This window comes from Prionailurus viverrinus, chromosome E1 (assembly GCF_022837055.1).
Source record: "Prionailurus viverrinus isolate Anna chromosome E1, UM_Priviv_1.0, whole genome shotgun sequence".
NCBI lineage: Eukaryota > Metazoa > Chordata > Mammalia > Carnivora > Felidae > Prionailurus > Prionailurus viverrinus.
Window position 1 is genome coordinate 19966473 of NC_062574.1, and position 20699 is coordinate 19987171.

At 48.5% G+C, this 20699-nt stretch overlaps 1 protein-coding gene across 4 annotated transcripts in view; it reads left to right on the forward strand.

The window, feature by feature from the left end:
• Window positions 1-20699, forward strand: part of ADAP2 (ArfGAP with dual PH domains 2) — a 47920-nt gene that overhangs the window by 14803 nt on the left and 12418 nt on the right. The window contains exons 1-6 of one of the 4 annotated variants that reach the window (XM_047832378.1): window positions 621-853; window positions 1729-1859; window positions 3483-3574; window positions 6583-6662; window positions 7574-7686; window positions 18158-18304. In XM_047832378.1, the coding sequence (XP_047688334.1) occupies window positions 760-853; window positions 1729-1859; window positions 3483-3574; window positions 6583-6662; window positions 7574-7686; window positions 18158-18304 (657 nt within the window). In that variant the 5' untranslated portion in view covers window positions 621-759. Of the gene's footprint in view, window positions 1-614; window positions 854-1489; window positions 1533-1728; window positions 1860-3482; window positions 3575-6582; window positions 6663-7573; window positions 7687-18157; window positions 18305-20699 lie in introns of those variants that run through there. The other 3 variants (XM_047832381.1, XM_047832380.1, XM_047832379.1) reach the window with 3 other exon arrangements.

A 20699-nucleotide genomic window follows, 5' to 3' on the forward strand; every position in this document is an offset into this window, starting at 1 on the left:
CGGTCATGCAACTATTGGACTTCTAAAAATGTGCAGGTGCTGTTTCTAGGAATTATGTGGGATACAGAAATAAATCTGCTGACGTCAAACTATCCAGCGAGGCCACGTGTGTATTGGAGGTGTGGGAGGGATTAATATAAATAAATACATAAATAACCGATGCAGCGTAGATAGAAAATGCTCAGGGCCAAAGGGATGGACGGGTCCTGTAACAGGGTTCTAGCAGGACCAGAAGCTGGAGAGATTGCTCTAGGCTGGGTATTGAGGAGGGCTTCCCGGGGAGGTCTCTAAGTAGATGTAAGCGCTACATCAGTGGAAAGCTTTAACGGAAGTTAGATCCTGTCTAATTTTCCACGGAGCCCAGAGACACAGACATGCCCTTATTCCCCTTTTACAGAGGTGGAAACTGAGGCCAGAGAGGTCGACTGGGATGTCCACAGTCCCGCAGCTAGCAAGCGGCCGACGGGTTTTTGCTCTTGGGCCAGCCAGCGTGAGGGTCTCCCAGGCCCGCACTCGGGTCCCTCCCCGCGGGACCGGCTCCAGCAGGGCACCGAGTGGCTGGAGCGGGGGCTGCCGGCACGCGCCGGGGGCGGGGCCGAAGGGCCGGAGGGGCGGGGCTGGCTGGCTGGCTGCGGCGCTGGCGCGCGGGAGGCGCAGGGGCTGAGTCCCTTTCCACCTGCCGGCGCGAGCACAGCGCCATGGGCGGCCGCCAGCCGGGGGACCGCCGGGCTGAGCCCCGCTGAGCCCACCGGGCCGGCCATGGGCGACCGCGAGCGCAACAAGAAGCGGCTGCTGGAGCTGCTGCAGGCGGCGGGCACCGGCAACTCTCACTGCGCCGACTGCGGGGCGGCGGGTAAGGGCGCGGCGGCCCGGAGCAGGACCCCTGCCCTCCTCCCCTCCTTCCAGACCCGGTCCCGTCCCGGGCGCCCGCCGGACTCGGGCGTGACCCTTCTGACACCTTCGCACCCAGCCCGCGAATCTCCGACCCGCGCCCCTGGCCGAGCTCTCCACATCCGATGCGGCGCCCACCTGAACCCAGATCCCCTGACCTCCCCACTCTGGACCCCTACACTAGACCCGGACCCGGATGCCCTGACCGTCTCGATCGCCTCCCAGCCAGACACCACCCCCCCCTTCCCCCCCAGACTTCAGTCCCTGACGTCTTCATCCGGACCTGGTCACCTCCCACGCTCTCGGACCCAAACATCCCCCACACCGAGGGGTCCAGGCCCACGGCTCCTGACCTTCCAGTGACCCCTTCCCTGCCCCCGGACGCCCCGGGTCCTCCCACGTTCCTGTCGCGCAGCGCGCGGACCCTGCGGACGTCCAGGGGCCCTGCGGCGCACTTCCCCACCTGCAGCTCCCCAGCTTGGCGTCCCGGGGTCGGCCCCTCCCTCCGCGCTCTCCTCTCGGTTCCCCGGAGTCTTGTCACTTCCACTTCGTGCTCGCCGTAACTTCTCGCCCCGCATCCCTACACTCCTTCCAGGATCATCCTGGTCGCCGCCTGCCTTGGCGGGTGGGCTGACCAGAAGGTTGCCTGCGGGTATCTTAGTTAACAACGTGGGGCGGGGGGGGACCGAGAGAGAAAGGTTTCCCAGCCTGGGCAGCGCTGGGCACCGCCGCATGAATTCTAACCGCCAACCCGCCTCTCCCAGCACCCCCAGCCCAGCCCTGGTCTCCGTGCCTAGCTCACCATACAACTCCCCTTCTACCCTCTTTGCCCCGCAGATCCTGACTGGGCCTCCTACAAGCTGGGCATCTTCATCTGTCTGAATTGCTCCGGCGTCCACCGCAACTTCCCAGACATCAGCAGAGTTAAATCCGTGAGACTTGACTTCTGGGATGACAGTACCGTGGAGGTAGCGAGGGGCGCTCGTGGACAGCCTTGGAACCGCAGAACCGGGGTGGAGGCGGTGGGTAGGGCGTCCAGAGCAGGAAACTGAGTTCCAGAGAGGAGCAAGAACTAGCAAGAGAAAACACAGCCTGTTAGAGTGCCTGCCTAGACAGAGGCCCTGAGTTCAAGGCCCTGAGCTTGTTATTTCCCTCAGTTTCCACATCTGTATTGTAAGGATACCACTACCCCTTCCCCCGGTTGCCATAAGGATTAAATGTAGGCTCAATGCCTACAAAATAAATAGTCAAGTAACAGCTGCTGTTATCATTAGCTGAAGTCTTGGACTGGAACAGTATACTGATCATGGTCTGCAGTCCCCCTTCCGGCCCCCATAACCAGGAAGGGCACCATTTTGCTCTCCTGACCTATGCAAATGGATGCAATCTGGACGATAATACCGTTTTTGGCCAGAAGACCTTCAGAGAACAAGCAGTTCTAAACTGTACTGGTTGGCTGAGGATTTCAAGGACTATTGGAGGAGCAGGCCCATGTTTACAGAGAGCCCACTCTGTGCCGGGCCCTGTGCTAGATGCCTTATTCGTCGGACACATAGTTACTGTAAGCTTACTAGGTGCTGGGTGTTAAGGAAAGAACAATGAATGAGATAAAGTCTCGTCCCATGAGGAGCTTACACCCTTCTAGTGCAGGGGAAAGACAGGAAACCAGTAACCAGCACATAGACCTGCAGGTTGTTTCTTTGTCCTTACAACCCCCCTGTTAAACTTTCTTCATTTTTGCAGTTGAAACCCCTGAAGTTCACAGGGTTAAGTATCGCCCAGGGGTCACTCAGTGAATAAACGGAACAGCTGGAATGTGAAATCTGCTCTGTTAGGGTCCAAAGCCCATGCAAATCCTGGGTCACAGCCCAGCAGCCCCAGGGGAGGGGAGAAGGGTTCACTCTGCTCACAGGATGTGAATTAGCAACCTGATGTCTCTTCCCACATGGGCCCTAACCCCAGATATGCCACCTCTGTTACTGAGTGCTAACTCTTGGCCAGGGCCATTCTTGGCATGTCTGCCTCTGGGTACCTCGGGCGTCATAGGACCCCAGTGATCACCCTGACTTAAGTACTCAGTGGCGCCACCTCTGACTTCTTCCATCCTCCAGCTACGTCTATCTGCTGCAGGCTTGCCGGGACTGGTGCTGGTGGTCCTGGCCATCTGTGGAGGGGGTGGGACAAAGTACATGTGCTTTGGAGTTGGACAGGTTTGGGTTCAAATCCTAGCTCTCCACTTTCTAGCTGTGCCACCTTGAGTAAGTCACCTAACCTCTCTGAGCCCCAGTTGCCTCACCTTTAAAATGAGGATGGCGGTATTAAAATTGTTGCGGGGATGGAATGAAGTAATGGGTAAGAACTGTGAAGTTCTCTGCCAGCGTGAGGCGTGGTTGTTACTGCACCTCAGTGTTCTGGCCTGGGGCTTCCCAGCAGCATGAATGACCAAGCCTGGGGTGCGTCAAACCCCAAGTAGGAGTGTCTCCTGACTGGGTCTAGGAGCCAGTGGGAAGAGTGGCCTTCTGGGTAGACCATGGTTTCATTTCACATTTTTTCATGTTCTAATATTACCCCAACTTGCTGCTGTTTTGCAGTTTATGACCCACAACGGGAACCTCCGTGTGAAGGCCAAGTATGAAGCCAGAGTCCCTGCTTTCTACTATATCCCCCAGGCCAACGACTGTCTGTGAGTGGGTGATTTCTCGGTCTCACCTCCCCCACCCCTATTCCATTTGTCTGTGGTGGTCTTTTCTTTTCTTAAAAAAATTTTTAATGCCTATATCTGAGAGAGAGAGAAAGCAGAGGGAGGGGCAGAGAGAAAGGGGGACAGAGGGTCCAAAGCAGGCTCCGCTCTGACAGCAGAGAACCTAACACGGGCCTTGAACTCACAAACCGTGAGATCATGACCTGAGCCGAAGTCGGACGCTTAACTGACTGAGCCACCCAGGCGCCCTTGTGGTGGTCTTTTCTATGGACCTGGTGGATCCAGAAAGACATTTGGTACTGTCATGGAGAACACGTAGACGTGGCCTAGTTCCCTCTCTATCTTTGTTGCGTGGATTGTCACTTCACTGTCTGGGACTCAGTTTCCAAGCTGTGAAATAGGGCATTTTCTCTGTGATTCCTTTGCCTCTGATGTTCTCCTAGCCTACTGGTGGTGGCTAACCTGATAGAGAAGAAAAACGCTGGTATTTTAGTAGAGCAAATGTGTTCCAGCTACTTCCTATGGAGTGTTGTGCCCAAGGCTGTCCCACAAGCCTCAGCATAGCTGCAACGCAGCTGTCTGGCCCCAGGTCCCTAAGTAGTAACCATATAAATAAGAGTAGCCACTAATATTCATTGAGCTTTACCTAGGTACCTGTGCTAAATGCTTATGAGCATGAATTTGTTTAATTCAACAACTCTGAGACAACACTGCCTTGATCTCCATGATACAGATGAAGTACCTGAGGCTCATAGAGACAGAACTGGGACTGACTAGCCCATCTGACACCAGGGCCTGCTGTTGGGTACCATGGCACTGGGGAAATTCAATATAAGGGCGGGAAGCTGTGAAGCATCACGAGGTTTCAGGTCCCTACACGTGAGGGGTCAGTGTGACTTCAGCCTCTGCAGGACTGACTGCCTGAGGCTTAGCCTCCCTCCCAGGGACTCAGCCTCACTGCCAGGGTTGCTAGGCAGCGCCCCACCCCCACCCCCAGTATAAATGTGAAGAAGGTACCCTTTGGGCAGACACAGCTCATGGGGGGTATGGCTTGCGGAGAGCAGGCTGTATTTCAGCCACCATTGTCTTCTAGTGTCAGCAGGAAGCTCTTGGCCAGTGCACCAACTGTACAACTGTACTTAGTACCCTGCCATTTCCCAATATTTAAGCAACCCAGGGGCTACTGATGCAGCGTGGAGTGGCAGGGGAGGCACAGTTTTGCACTCAGAAGATCCCAGTATTGTTTCCTGACTCTACCACTCTGTGGCTGTGAAAAGGTGGACAAGTTACCCAACTTCTCTGAATCATGGCACCATCATCTGTGAAATGTAGATAGTGATGCCCATATCATGGCATGGTGGTAGAGATTAAATGAGATAATTTGTGTAAAATGTCTCACAGGCCACATGACAGGCTAGTTTTAACCCGTTTCTTCGGAATGCTGTCTGGTCCCTGGGCCAGCTGAGGGATGTGCCAGGCTTAACTCAAGAGGGTCTGGCTCACCTTGCCTCACTGCTGCCACTCAGCCCTTTGCTGCAAAGAGAAAGGAACAGGCATTTGATGAACACCTACTATGTGCTCAGCTTTCTGCCAGCACTACAGATACTACTTGCTGTGACTTTAACCACAGCCCTGTACCTTACCCGCTTTTAGCAGAACACTCACGGCCTCCTCCCTGTAATTCTAAAGGTCCTCGTAGTTTCCCACCTCCAGGACCAGGCCTGGGGCCTCAGTCTCCATTCCCTCTCCCGGCTCTGATCCTGTCACTCAGGATTCCATGGTGGGCTTGGTGACTCTCCTCAACGTGCTGGGTGTGAGGGCTGTGCATTAGGTAGGACTCTTAGTGGTAAGTGACAGAAACCCAGTTTAAACCAGCTTAGGCGTGAGGGGATTTTATGGGTTCTGGGAATCAGACTGTAGGAGGGACACAGGTGGAGCCACCCTCAGGAAGGACAAGCCAGGGGCTCAAACGCTGTCAGGCCTCTCCTACTCTGTCTGGCTCTCATTCCTGCACCTTTTCCTCAGCCAGGCTTTTTTCATAGAGCTGGGAACAAGGCCACTTCCCGGTCCCCGGCCCCAGCTCTCAGCCTGACCCAGAGAGGGCTTCCAATCTATCCCTCTCTTGGTTTTGCTCCACACAGCCCAGGGCAGAGCTCTGATTGGCCAGTTCAGGCCAAGGGCCCAGCTCTAGGTCATTCCCAGTGTCTTGGAAGTAAACCTTGGAACATTTCCCTGGAAGAGGCAAAAGAGAACCAAACAGTTGAAATAAGTTTCCTGCAGGGTTCATGGAGGACAATATCTGATTAAGCTAACATTAAGCTCCTACTATGTGCTGATTGTGGTACTAGGCCCTTTTATATACATTTAAACCCCTCCTAGACCCTGAGGGGTAGGTAGGTATAATATTATTGACATATCCCCAAGTTCAGAGAAGTTAAGTAACTTGCTGTTGGTCACACAATGGATAAATCGTAGAGGAGGATGAGGTCCCAGGTGGTTGGACCCCTATGTCACTGCTCTGTCCAGTGTGGCATGCCCAGACTTTGTGGGAAAGCCACAGGAAGAGGTTCATGGACTCCCCTGGCATCAGCTTATGAGCATGCAGTGGGGGGTGGCAGTGTAGATGGTCCCGGGGAGCCGGTTGACCTAGAGGGCTGGGCTGGGGTTGGAATAGCCCAGTGGTTTTCATAGAGCCCCTTGGGGGAAATCTTTTTCCTCAGGAGACACTGGAAGTATCTAAAGACATTTTGGGGTGTCCTAACTAGGGGTGGGGGACTATTGGCCTCTAGGGGATAGAGGCCAGAAATGCTGCTAAACCGGCTACAGAACACAGGATGCCCCCCCCTCTCCCACAACAAAGAATTAGCCCCAAGTGTAACGGTAACAAGGCTGAGAAGCCCTGGGTAGTCTGAGCAGACAGACTGTGGTGCTCCCACCCTGTGGTAAGAGGATGCACCAGACACAGTTGACCAAGGGCTCTCTCTTTTTAGGGTCTTAAAGGAACAGTGGATTCGAGCTAAGTATGAAAGACAGGAATTCATGGCCGATGGGAAAACCATCTCACCCCCAGGTAAGTTCTTTTGTGGTCTGCGTTCTAGTGAGTTCTGGAGAATAGAGTGTCTGAGTATCAGGGCCTAATCAGGAGATATCTGCCGGCCTCACTCTGGCCACAGAGGCCAAGGTGTGGGTTCCTCTGCCTCTGAAACAGCAACATGTCAGCTGGTGGGGTTTTATGGTCTGAGTGGTTGAGAAGCATTTTTATCTCAGGTCCCCGCAGGGCCACAAGTGTGTATAGAGTCTTAGTATAAAATTGCAGGAAGACTCACCCGCTGGGCAGAGTAATTAGAAAAAGGCACCCCTGCTCCTGGTGAGGGTAGCCCCTGGTGCGGCACGAGGCTCGGATAGGCACACGAGAGGGATTTCAGCCTCCCTTTCCACCTTTGTGTGGGGCACGACCTCATCGCTGGCCCTCGACCGCTGGCGGTTGCTGCCCAGCTGCTCTGAGTCCAAGCTGACACCGACCCAGAGTACAAAGTGCACAAAACCACTGTGAGGACCCAGCAGCAGCCTGTGTCAGCGCTCCTAGCCACCAGGAGCACGCGGTATTCTTCGGCCAGCGGGTGCCTGGAGGTTGCTCATTATTTCCGCCCTCTGGAGAGTTTCATTAGGCCGATGGCAACGTGAAGTCGGGCAGGACCATATGGGCGTCTTTCAGAATCATCCCGTTTCTCAGGACTTAGGCTCCTTAAGGGCTTACTCTGTCTTGTGAAACAGCCAAAGAAGGAAGTTAGTGGGGGGAGCCCAACCAAAATCATAAGACATTGCGAATTTGGCTCCAGAGGGAACCCTGCGTGCTGCAGCTGATAGAGCTAAGTTAGATTTCAGAGGTTTTTAGCACGGGGTGGAGTGTTCGTTCTCCCCTCAAGGAGGTAGAATCTTGAGGATGTAGGTGTTCACTCTTTCTCATCTTTGGCGGCCAAGGTAACCGAGAAGGGTTCTTGTGGAAGCGGGGAAGAGACAATGCACAGTTCCTGAGAAGGAAGTTTGTTCTCCTGGCAAGAGAAGGCCTCCTGAAATACTATACTAAAGAAGAGGTAAGAGGCCAGACCGGCGAGGGCTCCCCTCCCTGAGCCCTGGCTCCCACCCCCCCGGAGGCTGCATTTAAATCAATGGTGCTGAGCCTTATGGCTAGTCTCAGACACTGAGCGTTCAGCACCACATTCTGCCGCTCTTCCTTGGTGATGCCACTCATAGAGTCCACAAAAAAACACACCTTCTCTTCGCTTCAAATCGGATTAAGCCTCGGATGATCACTTGAATTTACTTCACCTATTCATGCACTCGAGAATTTATTTGGTGAGCACCTACTATATACTAGGCATAATTGCAAGCACTGGGGAAACAGCAGCGAACTAAACGAAGCTGCTGTTCTCACGGGGCTTTCGTTCTAGTGGAAGGAGACAGGTGGTAAACCAAAACGTACATCGATATATGACATATGAGGTGGTAGGAGGCGCTATGAAGTGTAATAAAAGAGGGCGAAGAGTTAGAGAGGACGGCGAGAGCCTGGCTGGCAACACACAGTGGTCGGGGAAGGCCCCTCTGATGACATTTAAGCAGAGAAGTGAACACAAGTGAGCAGGTCATGTGCTTATGCGGGGAAAGAGTAGAAGTAGAGGGAACACGATGTGCAGAAGCCCTGAATACGGCCGTGGCCATGGCTGGCACGCACACCGCGTGCCAGTTAGAAAATGGCTCCTCTGAGACGGCGCAGCCCTGGGGCCCCAGTCTAGACAACCAGGAGCCTAGACTGCAGTTCTCCCTTGCACCTTAAGCCGGGGACTTTTTGTTTAGTGTACAGACTACTCGACCATAAGCCACAGCCCTGGCCTGAGTTGGGTGTGTGGTTGGTGGATTCGTAGGGCGTGAAGGAAACCAAAGTGGAATGTGCAGAGGGAGCAAAGAAAAGGAGGGAAAGAGGTGAACCCATGCAGGTGAGGACCTTGTAGGGCCTAGTAAGACTCAAGATTGTTTTCTGTTTCTGTTTTTTATTGAAACAGCTTTATCAAGACATAAATTCACTGGGCGCCTGCGTGGCTCAGTTGGTTAAGCGCCCAAACTTCAGCTCAGGTCATGGTCTCACGGCTCCTGAATTCGAGCCCCACGTCGGGCTCTGCGCTGTGTGTCAGCATGGAGCCTGCTTGGGATCTTCTGTCCTCCTCTCTCTCTCTGCCCCTCTCCTGCTTCTACACTCCCTCTCTCTTTCTCTCTCTTTCAAAAGTAAATAAAGAATTTACAAAATATATGTAGATTCACATACTATGCAATTTGCCCATTTAAAGCATACAATTAATGGCTTTTAGTATATTCAGAGAGTTGTGCAACTGTCACCACAATCAATTCTAGAACATTTTCATAACCCCCAAAAGAAATCCCAAACCCGTTGGCTGTAATCCTCTATCCACTCGACCCCCAGCCCCAGGTGACCACTGCTCTACTTCCTGTCTCTCTAGATTTGCCTGTTTCGGATCCTTCATACACGTGGAATATGTGGTCTTTTGTAACAGACCTCTTTCATTTAGCGTATGTTTTTCTTTAAGTTTATTTATTTTGAGAGAGAAAGAGAGAGAGAGAGAGCGGGGGAGGGGGCAGAGAGATGCAGAAGGAATCCCAAGCAGGCTCCTCACCTTCATTGCAGAGCCCTACGCGGGGCTCAAACCCACCAACTGTAAGATCATGACCTGAGCCAAAGTCAAGAGTCGGAGCCTTCACCGACTGAGCCACCTAGGCGCCATTTAGCATATAGTTTTAAGGTTCATTCATGTTGTAGCATGAATCAGTACTTTGTTTCTTTTCATTGCCAAGTGCTGGCCCACTGCATGGATATTTATTTCATCTGTTCACTTAGTTGATGGACATTTGCGTTTTCACTTTTTGGGCAAGTGTGAATAGTGCTGCTAATAAACATAGGTATACAAGTTTTCATATAGACATCTGTTTCCATCTTTCCTGGGTCTATACCTAGAAATGGAACATACCTGGGTCATATGGTAACTCTGTACTTAATATTTGAAGGAACTGCCACACTGCTTTCCAAAGTCGCTGCACCATCATATGTTGTGAAGTTTCCAGCAATGTGTGAAGGTTCCAGTTGCTCCGCTGTTATCTCATTTTCTGCTGTAGCCACCTTGGTGGGTCTGAGGCAGTGTCTGATTGTGATTTTGATTTACGTTTCCTTGGTGGCTAATGATGTTGGGTGTCTTTTCATGGGCTTATTGGCCATGTGTACATCATCTTTGTAGAAATGTCCGTTCACTGCCTTTTCCTATAGTTTAATTATCTTATGTGGCTTTTTGTTATTGAGTTTTTATAGTTCCTTATTCTAGATAGAGGTCTATATTGGATAGATGATTTACAAAAAAAGTTAGGCTTTTTGGATTCTACTCTGAGATGAGAAGCCACAGGAAGGTTTTGAGCAGAGAAGTGATATAATTTGATTTAGACTTTTTACCTTTTGGGAATGAAAGTCTTGTGATAGATGAACATTTTGTGGGGACAGTTTCTTCTTTTTCATTTCATTTATTCATTTTATTTTTTAAATATTTATTTATGTATTATTTTATTTTCTTAAATTTACATCCAAGTTAGCATATAGTGCAACAATGATTTCAGGAGTAGACTCCTTAATGCCTCTTACCCATGTAGCCCATCCCCCCCCCCCAAAATGTTTATTTTTGAGACAGAGAGAGAGAGAAAAAACACTAGTGGGGGAGGGACAGAGAGAGAGGGAGACACAGACTCTGAAACAGGCTTCAGGTTCTGAGCTGTCAGCACAGAGCCTGATGCGGGGCTCAGATCTGAGACAGTGAGATCATGACCTAGGCCGAAGAAGGACGCTTAACTGACTGAACCACCCAGGCCCCTCCATACCCCCCACCCCTGCCAAAATTTTATTTTTAAGTAATCTCTACACTCAATGAGGGGCTCAAACCCACAACTCCAAGATCAAGAGTCACATGCTCTTACCGAGTGAGCCAGCCAGGCGCCCAGACTTAAACTTTTTTTTTTTTTTTGGTTCTTTTTTTTTTTTTTTCCCAACATATGAAATTTATTGTCAAATTGGTTTTCATACAACACCCAGTGCTCATCCCCAAAGGTGCCCTCCTCAATACCCATCACCCACCCCCCATCAACCCTCAGTTAGTTCTCAGTTTTTTAAGAGTCTCATGCTTTGGCTTTCTCCCACTCTAACCTCTTTTTTTTTTTTTTCTTCCCCTCCCCCATGGGTTCCTGTTAAGTTTCTCAGGATCCACATAAGAGTGAAAACATACGGTATCTGTCCTTCTCTGTATAGCTTATTTCACTTAGCATCACACTCTCCAGTTCCATCCACGTTGCTACAAAGGGCCATATTTCGTTCTTTCTCCTTGCCACGTAGTACTCCATTGTGTATATAAACCACAATTTCTTTATCCATTCATCAGTTGATGGACATTTAGGCTCTTTCCATAATTTGGCTATTGTTGAGAGTGCTGCTATAAACATTGGGGTACAAGTGCCCCTATGCATCAATACTCCTGTATCCCTTGGGTAAATTCCTAGCAGTGCTACTGCTGGGTCATAGGGTAGGCCTATTTTTCAGACTTAAACTTTTTAAAGGAGCACTCTGGCTACTGTTGGGTTTCAGGGTGGGGCAGGGAGGGGGCAAGAGTAGAAGGAGAGAAAGCAGTTAGGAAGCTATTGCAATAATCAAGCGAGGAATCAGGGCACCTGGCTCAGTTGGTAGGGTCAACTCAGGGTCGTGAGTTCGAGCCCCACATTAGGCACAGAGTTTACTTAAAGAAAATAAAAGTAAATAAATTTTAAAAAATCAGATGAGGACTAATGGTGGATTAGACCAGGCCGATGGTGAAGGAGGTGGTCAGAGGTGGTCTGATCTTGGAAGTAGAACCAACAGCATTTACGGATTGATTGGCTGTGAGGTGTGAAAGTAAGGAGAATCCAGGGTAGTTCCCAGCTTTTTGCCCTACAGAACTAGAAGGACAGAGTTTCCATTTGCTAAGATGGCAAAGACTTGGCTCCCTGCAGGGATGATCAGGAGGCTTTTTTGGTTTGAGATGCTTATTAGTCATCTAGGGGGAAACATTGAGAAGGAAGTTGGATATGTGAGTCTGGAAGTTTGGGGAGAGTCTGGAGCTGGAGTCCTCAGCACTGAGACTGTGTTGTTGTTGTTGTTTTTAATGTTTATTTATTTATTTTTGAGTGAGAAAGGGAAAGAGAAGCAGAGAGAGAGAGGGAGAGAGAATCCTAAACAGGCTCCACACTGTCAGCACAGAGCTGGGTGCAGGGCTTGAACTCACGAACTGGGAGATCATGACGGGAGCTGAAACCAAGACTCAGACACTTAACCAACTGAGCCACCCTGGCGCCCCAGCACTGAGACTGGTTTAACAATGGGACTGGCTGGGATCACCTGGGTAGGGAGTGCAGGTAGATGAGAAAAGAAGCCCAAGGACTGAAGTTTTTTGGTTTTGTTTTGGTTCCCTATCCAAAAAAAAAAAAAATGTGTTTGCTGGGATAGTTTCCCACTCATCTTAATTCAGGGGGCTTTAGTGCTGCTTCTGTTGGGGGAGCATCCTCCTGTAAGTCTTGCTTGTCATCCTGTAGGTGGGCAGTGGGGCAGCCAACCCACACCACCGTTTGTCCACGGCTAAAGACGGTGGTGATTTTGTAGCATCCTGGGCACGGCACGTCCATGAAGTGGGAGCTGGGGCTCTGCACCAGGGGGCTTCTTCTTGCACTCCCTCTTCTCTTCCGGGGATGGGTGGAGGAGGTTCTTTGCAAGAAGCATGTTCTTGGGGGGTGGGGGGGTTGTCACCACTGGGAAGGAGCGAGAGCAGAAATCCTACAACCGAGTAGTTTAGTACTTGTTGCTGAATGACAAACCACCAAAAACTCAGTGTCTTAAAACATCAGGTTATTATTTCTCTCAGTCCTGTGGGTCGGGAATTGGGGAGGCCTTGGCTGCTGCGGTGTGCTCCATGTGTGCATCCGCCGGCTCACTCACCCTGCTGCACCGCTGGCTGAGAAGGCCCAGGAAGCCTTCACTCATGTGTCTGGTGCGTGGCTGCAGGTAGCCTCTGTCTCTCCATGTGCTGGTTCTGCGTTCAGGAGGCTGGCTTGAGCTTCCTTGCAACATGGCAGCTGGTCTCCCCTAAGCACAGGTGAGTGCTGCTTGGCCTCTTAAACGCTAGGTCAGGAACTACCTTGTGTCAATCAAAGCACCTTGAGCAGCCAGCACTGATGCAAGGGAAGGGGATATAGATTCCCCCTCTTTATGGGTATAATGGCGCGTGCGTACTGGGAGGGAAAGAATTGGTAAGGACCATCTTTGGAGATTGTTTACCACACCGAGCCCTGAGACACTCCAATATTTAGAGAGCAGAAGGAAGAGACATTTCCAGCAGAGAATGTGAAGGAGTGGCCAACAAGGGCAGAAAAGGACAAGCTCTGAGCACTTTAGCCATGACCTGACTCCATTTCCTGTATGTAGGCCTTTTTATTTAAAAAAAAAAAAAAAATTGTCCCTGTTGCTCTTCTAGATGGACCAGAGCAATGCCAGCAGGTCTCCAGTGTGACTGCAGCCTGGGGCCAAGTGAAACATGGTGGGGCCGGTGAAGAGTATTAACCCTCCAAGTGAGAGTCCGGGATTTCTTCTCAGTCTTCAACGTAAAGCACTGAAACAAGTTGTAGGTGCAAAAGGCAGGAGGAGGAGAGGCAGCTGCAGAGTTAGGAGCAGCTGCTGTGATTTGGCCTCGAGGAGGGACTCATCCTTGGCTAGCAAAAGACGGTCTGTTTCCCAGTCCTCAGCCAGTTCAGTCTAAAACCGTCTAAAAACAGAATGAGTTGCTTTTGTTCTTTATTTCTTTTCCCCAAAGGGAAATTGTTTAAGGTTTGTTTGTTTGTTTGTTTGTTTATTTATTTATTTATTTATTTATTTATTATGCGAGCAAGGGAGGGGCAGAGAGAGAGGGAGAGAGAGAATCCCAAGCAGGCTCCACGCTCAGAGCAGAGCCCGATGTGGGACTTGATCTCATGACCGTGAGATCACGACCTGAGCCAATATCAAGAGTGGGAAGTTTAATCGAGTGAACTACCTAGGCACTCCCAGAGAGAAAGTTTTTAAATTGTAGAGGTAATTCATTTTTATGTAAAAATTTTGGGTAATACAAAAGAATAAATATAAAGAAAGTGAAACTCAACATAATAAAATAGTAATACCCAGGACACATTAAAAAAAAAACTGTACAAACTTGGGTTGGGGTGCCCGGGTGGCTCAGTTGGATGAGTGTCCAACTTTGGCTCAGGTCATGATCTCGCGGTTTGTGGGTTTGAGCCCCGTGTTTGTGGGGTTGAGCTGTGCTGACAGCTCAGAGCCTGGAGCCTGCTTCAGATTCTGTGGCTCCCTCTCTCTCTGCCCCTCCCCCACTCATTCTCTTTCTCTCTCAAAAATAAACGTTAAAAAAAAATAATAAAAAACCTACAAAGCAAAAAGAAAAGGAGAACCCACTGGAAAAATAGGTAAAGAAAATAGACTGGCAGTTCACAGTAAAGGAAGCCAAAATGATCAATATAAGAGATGCTCAATCTCTCTGGCAGTCAGGGAAATGCAAATTAAAGCCATAATAAGATATACTACACACTCACCAGAATGGCTGGCGTTAAAAGGGCTGACCACCCCATGCCCTGGAGAGGATGTGGAGAAACCAGAACTCCCATACACTCCTGGTGGGACTGTGAAATGATACAACCACTTGGGAAAACCATTTGGCAGTTTTTTTGTGGGTTTTTTTTTTTGGTAAGATTTATTTATTTTTGAGAGAGACAGACAGAGCACAAATGGGGGAGGGACAGAGAGAGAAGGAGACACAGAATCCGAAGCAGGCTCCAGGCTCTGAGCTGTCAGCACAGAGCCCAATGCGGGGCTCGAACCCACAAACCACAAGATCATGACCTGAGCCGAAGTCGGATGTTTAACCGACTGAGCCACCCAGGTGCCCCCTTTTGGCAATTTTTAATGAAGGTAGATACACACATAAGCATATAACCCACCCATTCCACTCCTAGGTATTCAATGAAGAGGAACAAAAACACACGTCCATAAAAAATATTTGTACGCAAATATTCATAGATGCTTTATGCATTAAAAAAATCACCAAAATGTCCATCCACAGCTGAATGAACAAATTATAATATATCCATAGACTGAATATCACTGGGCAATAAGAAGAGACAAACTGTGGACAAATGCAACAATGCAGATGAATCTAAGATAAATTATTCTGAGCAAAAGAAACCTTATGCAAGGGTGTGCACTATATAATGTCATTATAAGAAGTTGTGGAACAGGTGAAACCACTTTGTGTCGGTAGAAAGGGGTATGTGATTGCCTGGGGTTGAGGTAGGGTGGGAATTGACTACCAAGGGAGATGCGGGAAGTCTTAGGGTGATAATGATGTTCTATATTTGACTGTGGTGGTGCTAATGTAGGTATATCCGTTTGTCAAAAATCAAGCTGTATTCTTAAAATGAGTGCCATTTATTATTTATAAATTCTACCCCAGTGTAGTTGATTAAATGAAAATTAGCAATGATCCCCAATTTCATATCCATCATATTGGCAAAAAATTTAAATCTGCCAGTCAAGTGTTGGTGGGGATATAGGGAAAGGAGCACTCCTCTGTTATTGAGTGTGTTATTCATTTCTATTATTCCGGATTCTATATTGAAGTAAATATTGGTACAACCACTGTGGAGAGCCGGTGAGCATGATAATTTGACAGTTTCCAGTAGGTCAAAGATGTATGCACTTGTGATCTACAGTTCCATTCCTAAATATATACTGCGACCTAGAGAAACTCTCACATATGGGTGCCAGGGACACAAGCTGACTGCAACATCACTAATGATTGCAAAAAATCAGAAATAATATCTGTGAACAGGAAAATAGACTGGTAACTTTTGGTGTGGTCATTCACAAGAGCAAACTAGGTGGGTATATCTCAACATGAATAGAACTCAAAAATATAATGTTGAGCGACTAAAGCAAGACCTAGAATGATACATATAGTATGATACCATTTATGTACCTTAAAACCACAGAAAACAATACTATGTAATGTTCACAGATATGTAGATATGTGTAAAAGTATAAAAAACATAGCTAGTGGCACGTGGGTGACTCAGTCAGTTGAGTCTGACTTCAGCCCAGGTCATCATGATCTCACAGCATAAGTTCAAGCCCTGCATCCGGCTTTGTGCTGACAGCTCAGAGCCTGGAGCCTGCTTTGGATTCTGTGTCTCCGTCTCTCTCTGCCCCTCCCCCACTTGCTCTCTCTCTCTCTCTCTCTCTCTCTCCCTCAAAAATAAATAAACATTAAAAAATTACAAAATAAATAAAAATAAAAAGTGGGCTAGAAGAATAAACATCAGACTCATGACAGTGATTGCCTGGGGGAATACAGGAGAATGGGATAGAGTGAATAGTGGTGAAAGGGATTTTTGCCTTTATTCATAATATCATACTTCTTTTAGAAAAAGGAAGAATATTCACAAAATTAGATACTATTTTTTGTGTTTTTAGTATTTCTAATAGTAAATATTCAAAAAAAAGAAAAAATCTTCCAGGGGTGCCTGGGTGGCTCAGTTGGTTAAGCGTCTGACTCTTGGTTTTGGCTGTCATGGTCTCATGACTTTGTTAGTTTGAGCCCCACATTAGGCTCTGTGCTAGCCAGTGCAGAGCCTGCTTGGGATTCTCTCTCTCACCCTCTCTCTCTGCCCCTTCCCGACGTGCTACTGTCTCTGTCTCTCTCAAAATAAATAAATAAGCTTAAAAAAAAAAAAAAAAGGAAAGTCTTCCAATAGTCTTTCAAGAAAACCATTGTTGAGAGTGTTGGTGTAAACATGTCTGTATTTTTATGCATGTTCAAATTGATATATATATACATATATATATGGAATGTATATATACTTTTGTGTGTATGTATGTATGTATAATTTCTTATATTAGTAGGTTCCTACTATACATCCTGTTTTCTGGGACTTGGTGTTTCTCACCCATGGATATCATGGATGTTTCTTCATATAAGTAATATTGATCTAAATTATCCTATAAAAATTCGGTGGTATTTCACTGTATGAATGTACCATGATTTATTTATTTAACCCATTATCCCTCATGTATATTTAAATTCTTTTGACATTTATTTATTTTTGAGAGGCAGAGAGAGACAGAGCATGAGCAGGGGAGGGGGAGAGAGTGGGGGAGACACAGAATCAGAAGCAGCCTCCAGGCTCTGAGCCATCAGCACAGAGCCCGATGCAGGGCTCGAACCCACAGACTGGGAGATCATGACCTGAGGCAAAGTCGGACGCTTAACCGACCGAGCCACCCAGGCGCCCCATCCCTCATATATATTTAAATAATAGGTTTTCTTCTTTCTTCTTCTTCTACTGCCACCAGTAATAGTTATTACTATTCTAAAAAACACAGCAACAAACATCTTTTGAGACACATGTTTGCATTGTGATGCAATTACTACCTTGGGATAGATTCTCAGATGTGAAGCTGTGACTCAAGGCAAAATACTGAACATTTTAATAAATATGACCAAATTTCCCTCTAGAGAAGATTATCCAACAGAACATTGTTCAGTGATGGAAATGTCCTATGTCTGCCCCATCCAATACCCTAGCCGCTAGCCACACGTGGCTACTTGAGCACTTGAAATGGCTAGGCATAAGGAACTGAAGTTTTATTTTTATTTAATCTTAATTTACATAGTCACATGTGGTTAATGGCTGGCACAGGTCTAGAGGGTTTGTATCATTTTCTTTTTTCTTTTGTTAAATGTTTGTTTGTTTTCATGCACGAGAGAGACAGATTGCAAGCAGGGGAGGGGCAGAGAGAAAGGGAGACATAGAATCTGAAGCAGGCTCCAGGCTCCACACTGTCAGCACAGAGTCTGACGCGGGACTTGAAGTCATGAACTGCCAGATCATGAGCTGAGCCGAAGTCGGGTGCTTAACCGACTGAGCCACCCTAGGCGCCCCTGTGTCGTTTTCCTCTCTCATCAGTTACGAACGGAAGTACTCTTTTCCTTTCCTTGCTTAGTATCAGTTAGTGCTTAACCTGTGTTCCAGACCCCTGCCAACAGAGTGGAGCGTGGGAGGGAGTGCCCCAAGGCCCCCACACCTGCCTTCATCTGTATATCTGTTTTATTGGTTTGGCTTCCATAGAGGAACTGCTTCAGAAAAAAATCTGTGGCTAAAAAGTTTGACAAGTCCTAAGTTCAGGTCTGTCTAAGCCCCTTTCCAGCTTGGCAAAGCCAATCTGATTGAGTAGGAATGGTGGGATGACCTAAATGCAGGGAGCAGTAGAACCTCTGTGCATCTTGATATTAGAGCAAGAACATTTAAAAGCCCTGAAAAGTTACAGATTGGTTATCTGTTGGCATTAAGGCCTTGGTGAAGGTGGTGAGATGTCACCTGCTTCCTCTCTTTCAGGGTAAAGGCCCCAAAGCTGTCATCAGCATCAGAGACTTGAATGCCACCTTTGAAACAGAGAAGATAGGGAACCCCCACGGGCTGCAGATCACCTACAGGAGAGAGGGCCACATCAGGAACCTGTTCGTGTACCACGAAAGTGGGAAGGTGAGCCGAGCCGTGTGGCTACCCCAGCCTCCCGCCTGCACCCCAGGACTCTGCAGGCCCGCCCCGCAGCTCCCTTGTTCAGCTGCTCTTGAGATTTGCTGCCCCAGTTTGCCTTCGTCTGTTGTCACCTTCCGGTCTGAGATGGCTGTGTGAGGAAGGCAGAGCGAGATTAGGGAGAGACACCTGGCAGGTACCGTGGGTGTGTCTGGACAGTACACAGCCACTCAGGGGAGTCCAGTTGGTAGGAGGGACTATGCCCAGGGACGGCCAATCCAGATAAGGCAGGGAGTCTGAACACAGCAGGAGTGGATGGAAGACCGGGTGGCAGTGAATGCAGAGGCCTTGCTTCTCAGCAGGTGGTCCTGTGGTCCTGTACTAACAGCATTAGCATCACCTGGGAGCTTGTTAGACCGGAGTCTCAGGCCCACCTGAACCTACTAAATTAGAAATTGCATTTTAACAGGCTCTCTAGGTGATCCTAAAGCACATTAAAGTTTAAGAAAGCAGGGGCGCCCGGGCGGCTCAGTCAGTTAAGCGGCTGAGCCTTGACTTCAGCTCAGGTCATGATCTCACAGTTCGTGGGATCCACCCCTGCCCTGGGATTCTCTCTCCCTCTCTCTCTCAAGATAAATCAACATTTTTAAAAAATTGGCTTCTGTCAGAGAAGAGCAAGCCAATAGTACAGGTCCAAGAGGATAAGCCGGGTCACAATGAGCAGAGTCATGTGACTTGGGAGTCATGTGCTAAGTGGAGGTGGGGGTAAAGGTGAGGTCTGACATTTTGTGAGTACCTGTTAATTCTGTGCCAGGCACTGTTCTCGGCTATCACTATACATCATTTATGTCTTCATTTTTTTTTTCTTAAGTAGCCTCCACACCCAACGTGAAGCTTGAATTCACAACCCCGAGATCAAGAGTCACATGCTGTACTGCCTGAGCCAGGCAGGCACCCCACAATACAGCATTTTTTTCTTTCTTTTTAAAAATTTTTTTAATGTTTATTTGTTTTTGAGAGAGGGAGAGAGAGAGAGAGAGAGAGAGAGAGAGAGAGAGAGAGAGAGAGAGCATGAGTGGGGGAGGGGCAGAGAGCCAGGGAGACATAGAATCTGAAGCAGACTCCAGGCTCTCTGAGCTGTCAGCACAGAGCTCGACGCAGGGCTCGAACTCACAAACCCTGAGATCATGACCTGAGCTGAAGTCGGATGCTCAACCGACTGAGCCACCCAGGCACCCCGTGCAATACATCATTTCTTAATCCTCAAAACAATCCTGGAAATGTTCTAACCCTATGTCCCTGAGGCATGGGCACATTAACCCAGACTATGGTTCTTGGGTCCCGCAGTCCATTTTACCACTCTACGTGACCCTGCTGGAAGGAGAATCCTTGGCAGCAGGAGCCAGAAACCTGACCCAGGGGCTAGATCTTCCCAAGCGGCACTAGCACTGGGACGCTGTCTTCACGCTTTGGGCAGAGTTCCCAGTGGCGCAGTCTGAGGAACAGGGGTTCGGAATCAGAAACTGGAGCCCTGGGTCCTCCGCTCTGGGCTGTGTTACTGGGGCACATCCCTTCCCCTCCTCCATCTGTGTTTATAGATTAGAACACCCGCCTCCCAGAGGGGTTTTGAGGGTTGAGTGACCATGAACCATGAATGTGAAAGCATTTCAGTACGGTGAAATGCATTTCAAACATTAACCGCTGCTAATGATTTATTGGCACATGATGGTAACAGTTGTAAAAGGTTAAGAACTTACGGGCAATTTCACATCTCTGTCAGTTATTCATTCATGAATTCACTCTTTCCTTGAATGCTTATTGGGTCTTTGCACTATACAAAGCACTGCTGTAGGTTTAGAGAGTGTGGTGGTGAACAGGGCAGAGCCGTGGTCAGGCCTCAAGGATCTCGGTCTGGGGAGGGAGTCAGATGAGGAAAGAGGCACCTGCTGATACCGTGTTGATGGGCTGTCAGTCATGCTTGGTCACACAGGAAGCACGTAAGTGGCCTAGTCTTGGGGGCGGGGCAGTCAAAAAGGCATTCCAGAGGAAAGAGTTTCTATTTAAAAATTATGTGAATATGTTGAAAAAGAGGACACTCAAATCAGCTTAAAGGGAGCATGAATGGGAAATATACAAGGGTGTTTATTTTAAGGGCAACAAATCTGGCTGGGCCTCCTGAGAGATTAGAGTCAAGAACTGTGGTGTGTGTGTGTGAGAGAGAGAGAGAGAGCCAGAGAGAGCAGTGAGCCCTCTTAACAGGAGCACATTGTTCTATGACACCTGAGGTGCAAGTATAGTACTTATTTATTTCTCTAAATTCAAGGACCCCCAGGGGCACCTGGCTGGTTCAGTTGGTTGAGCGTCCTACTTTATTTTTTTATTTTTATTTTATTTTTTAACG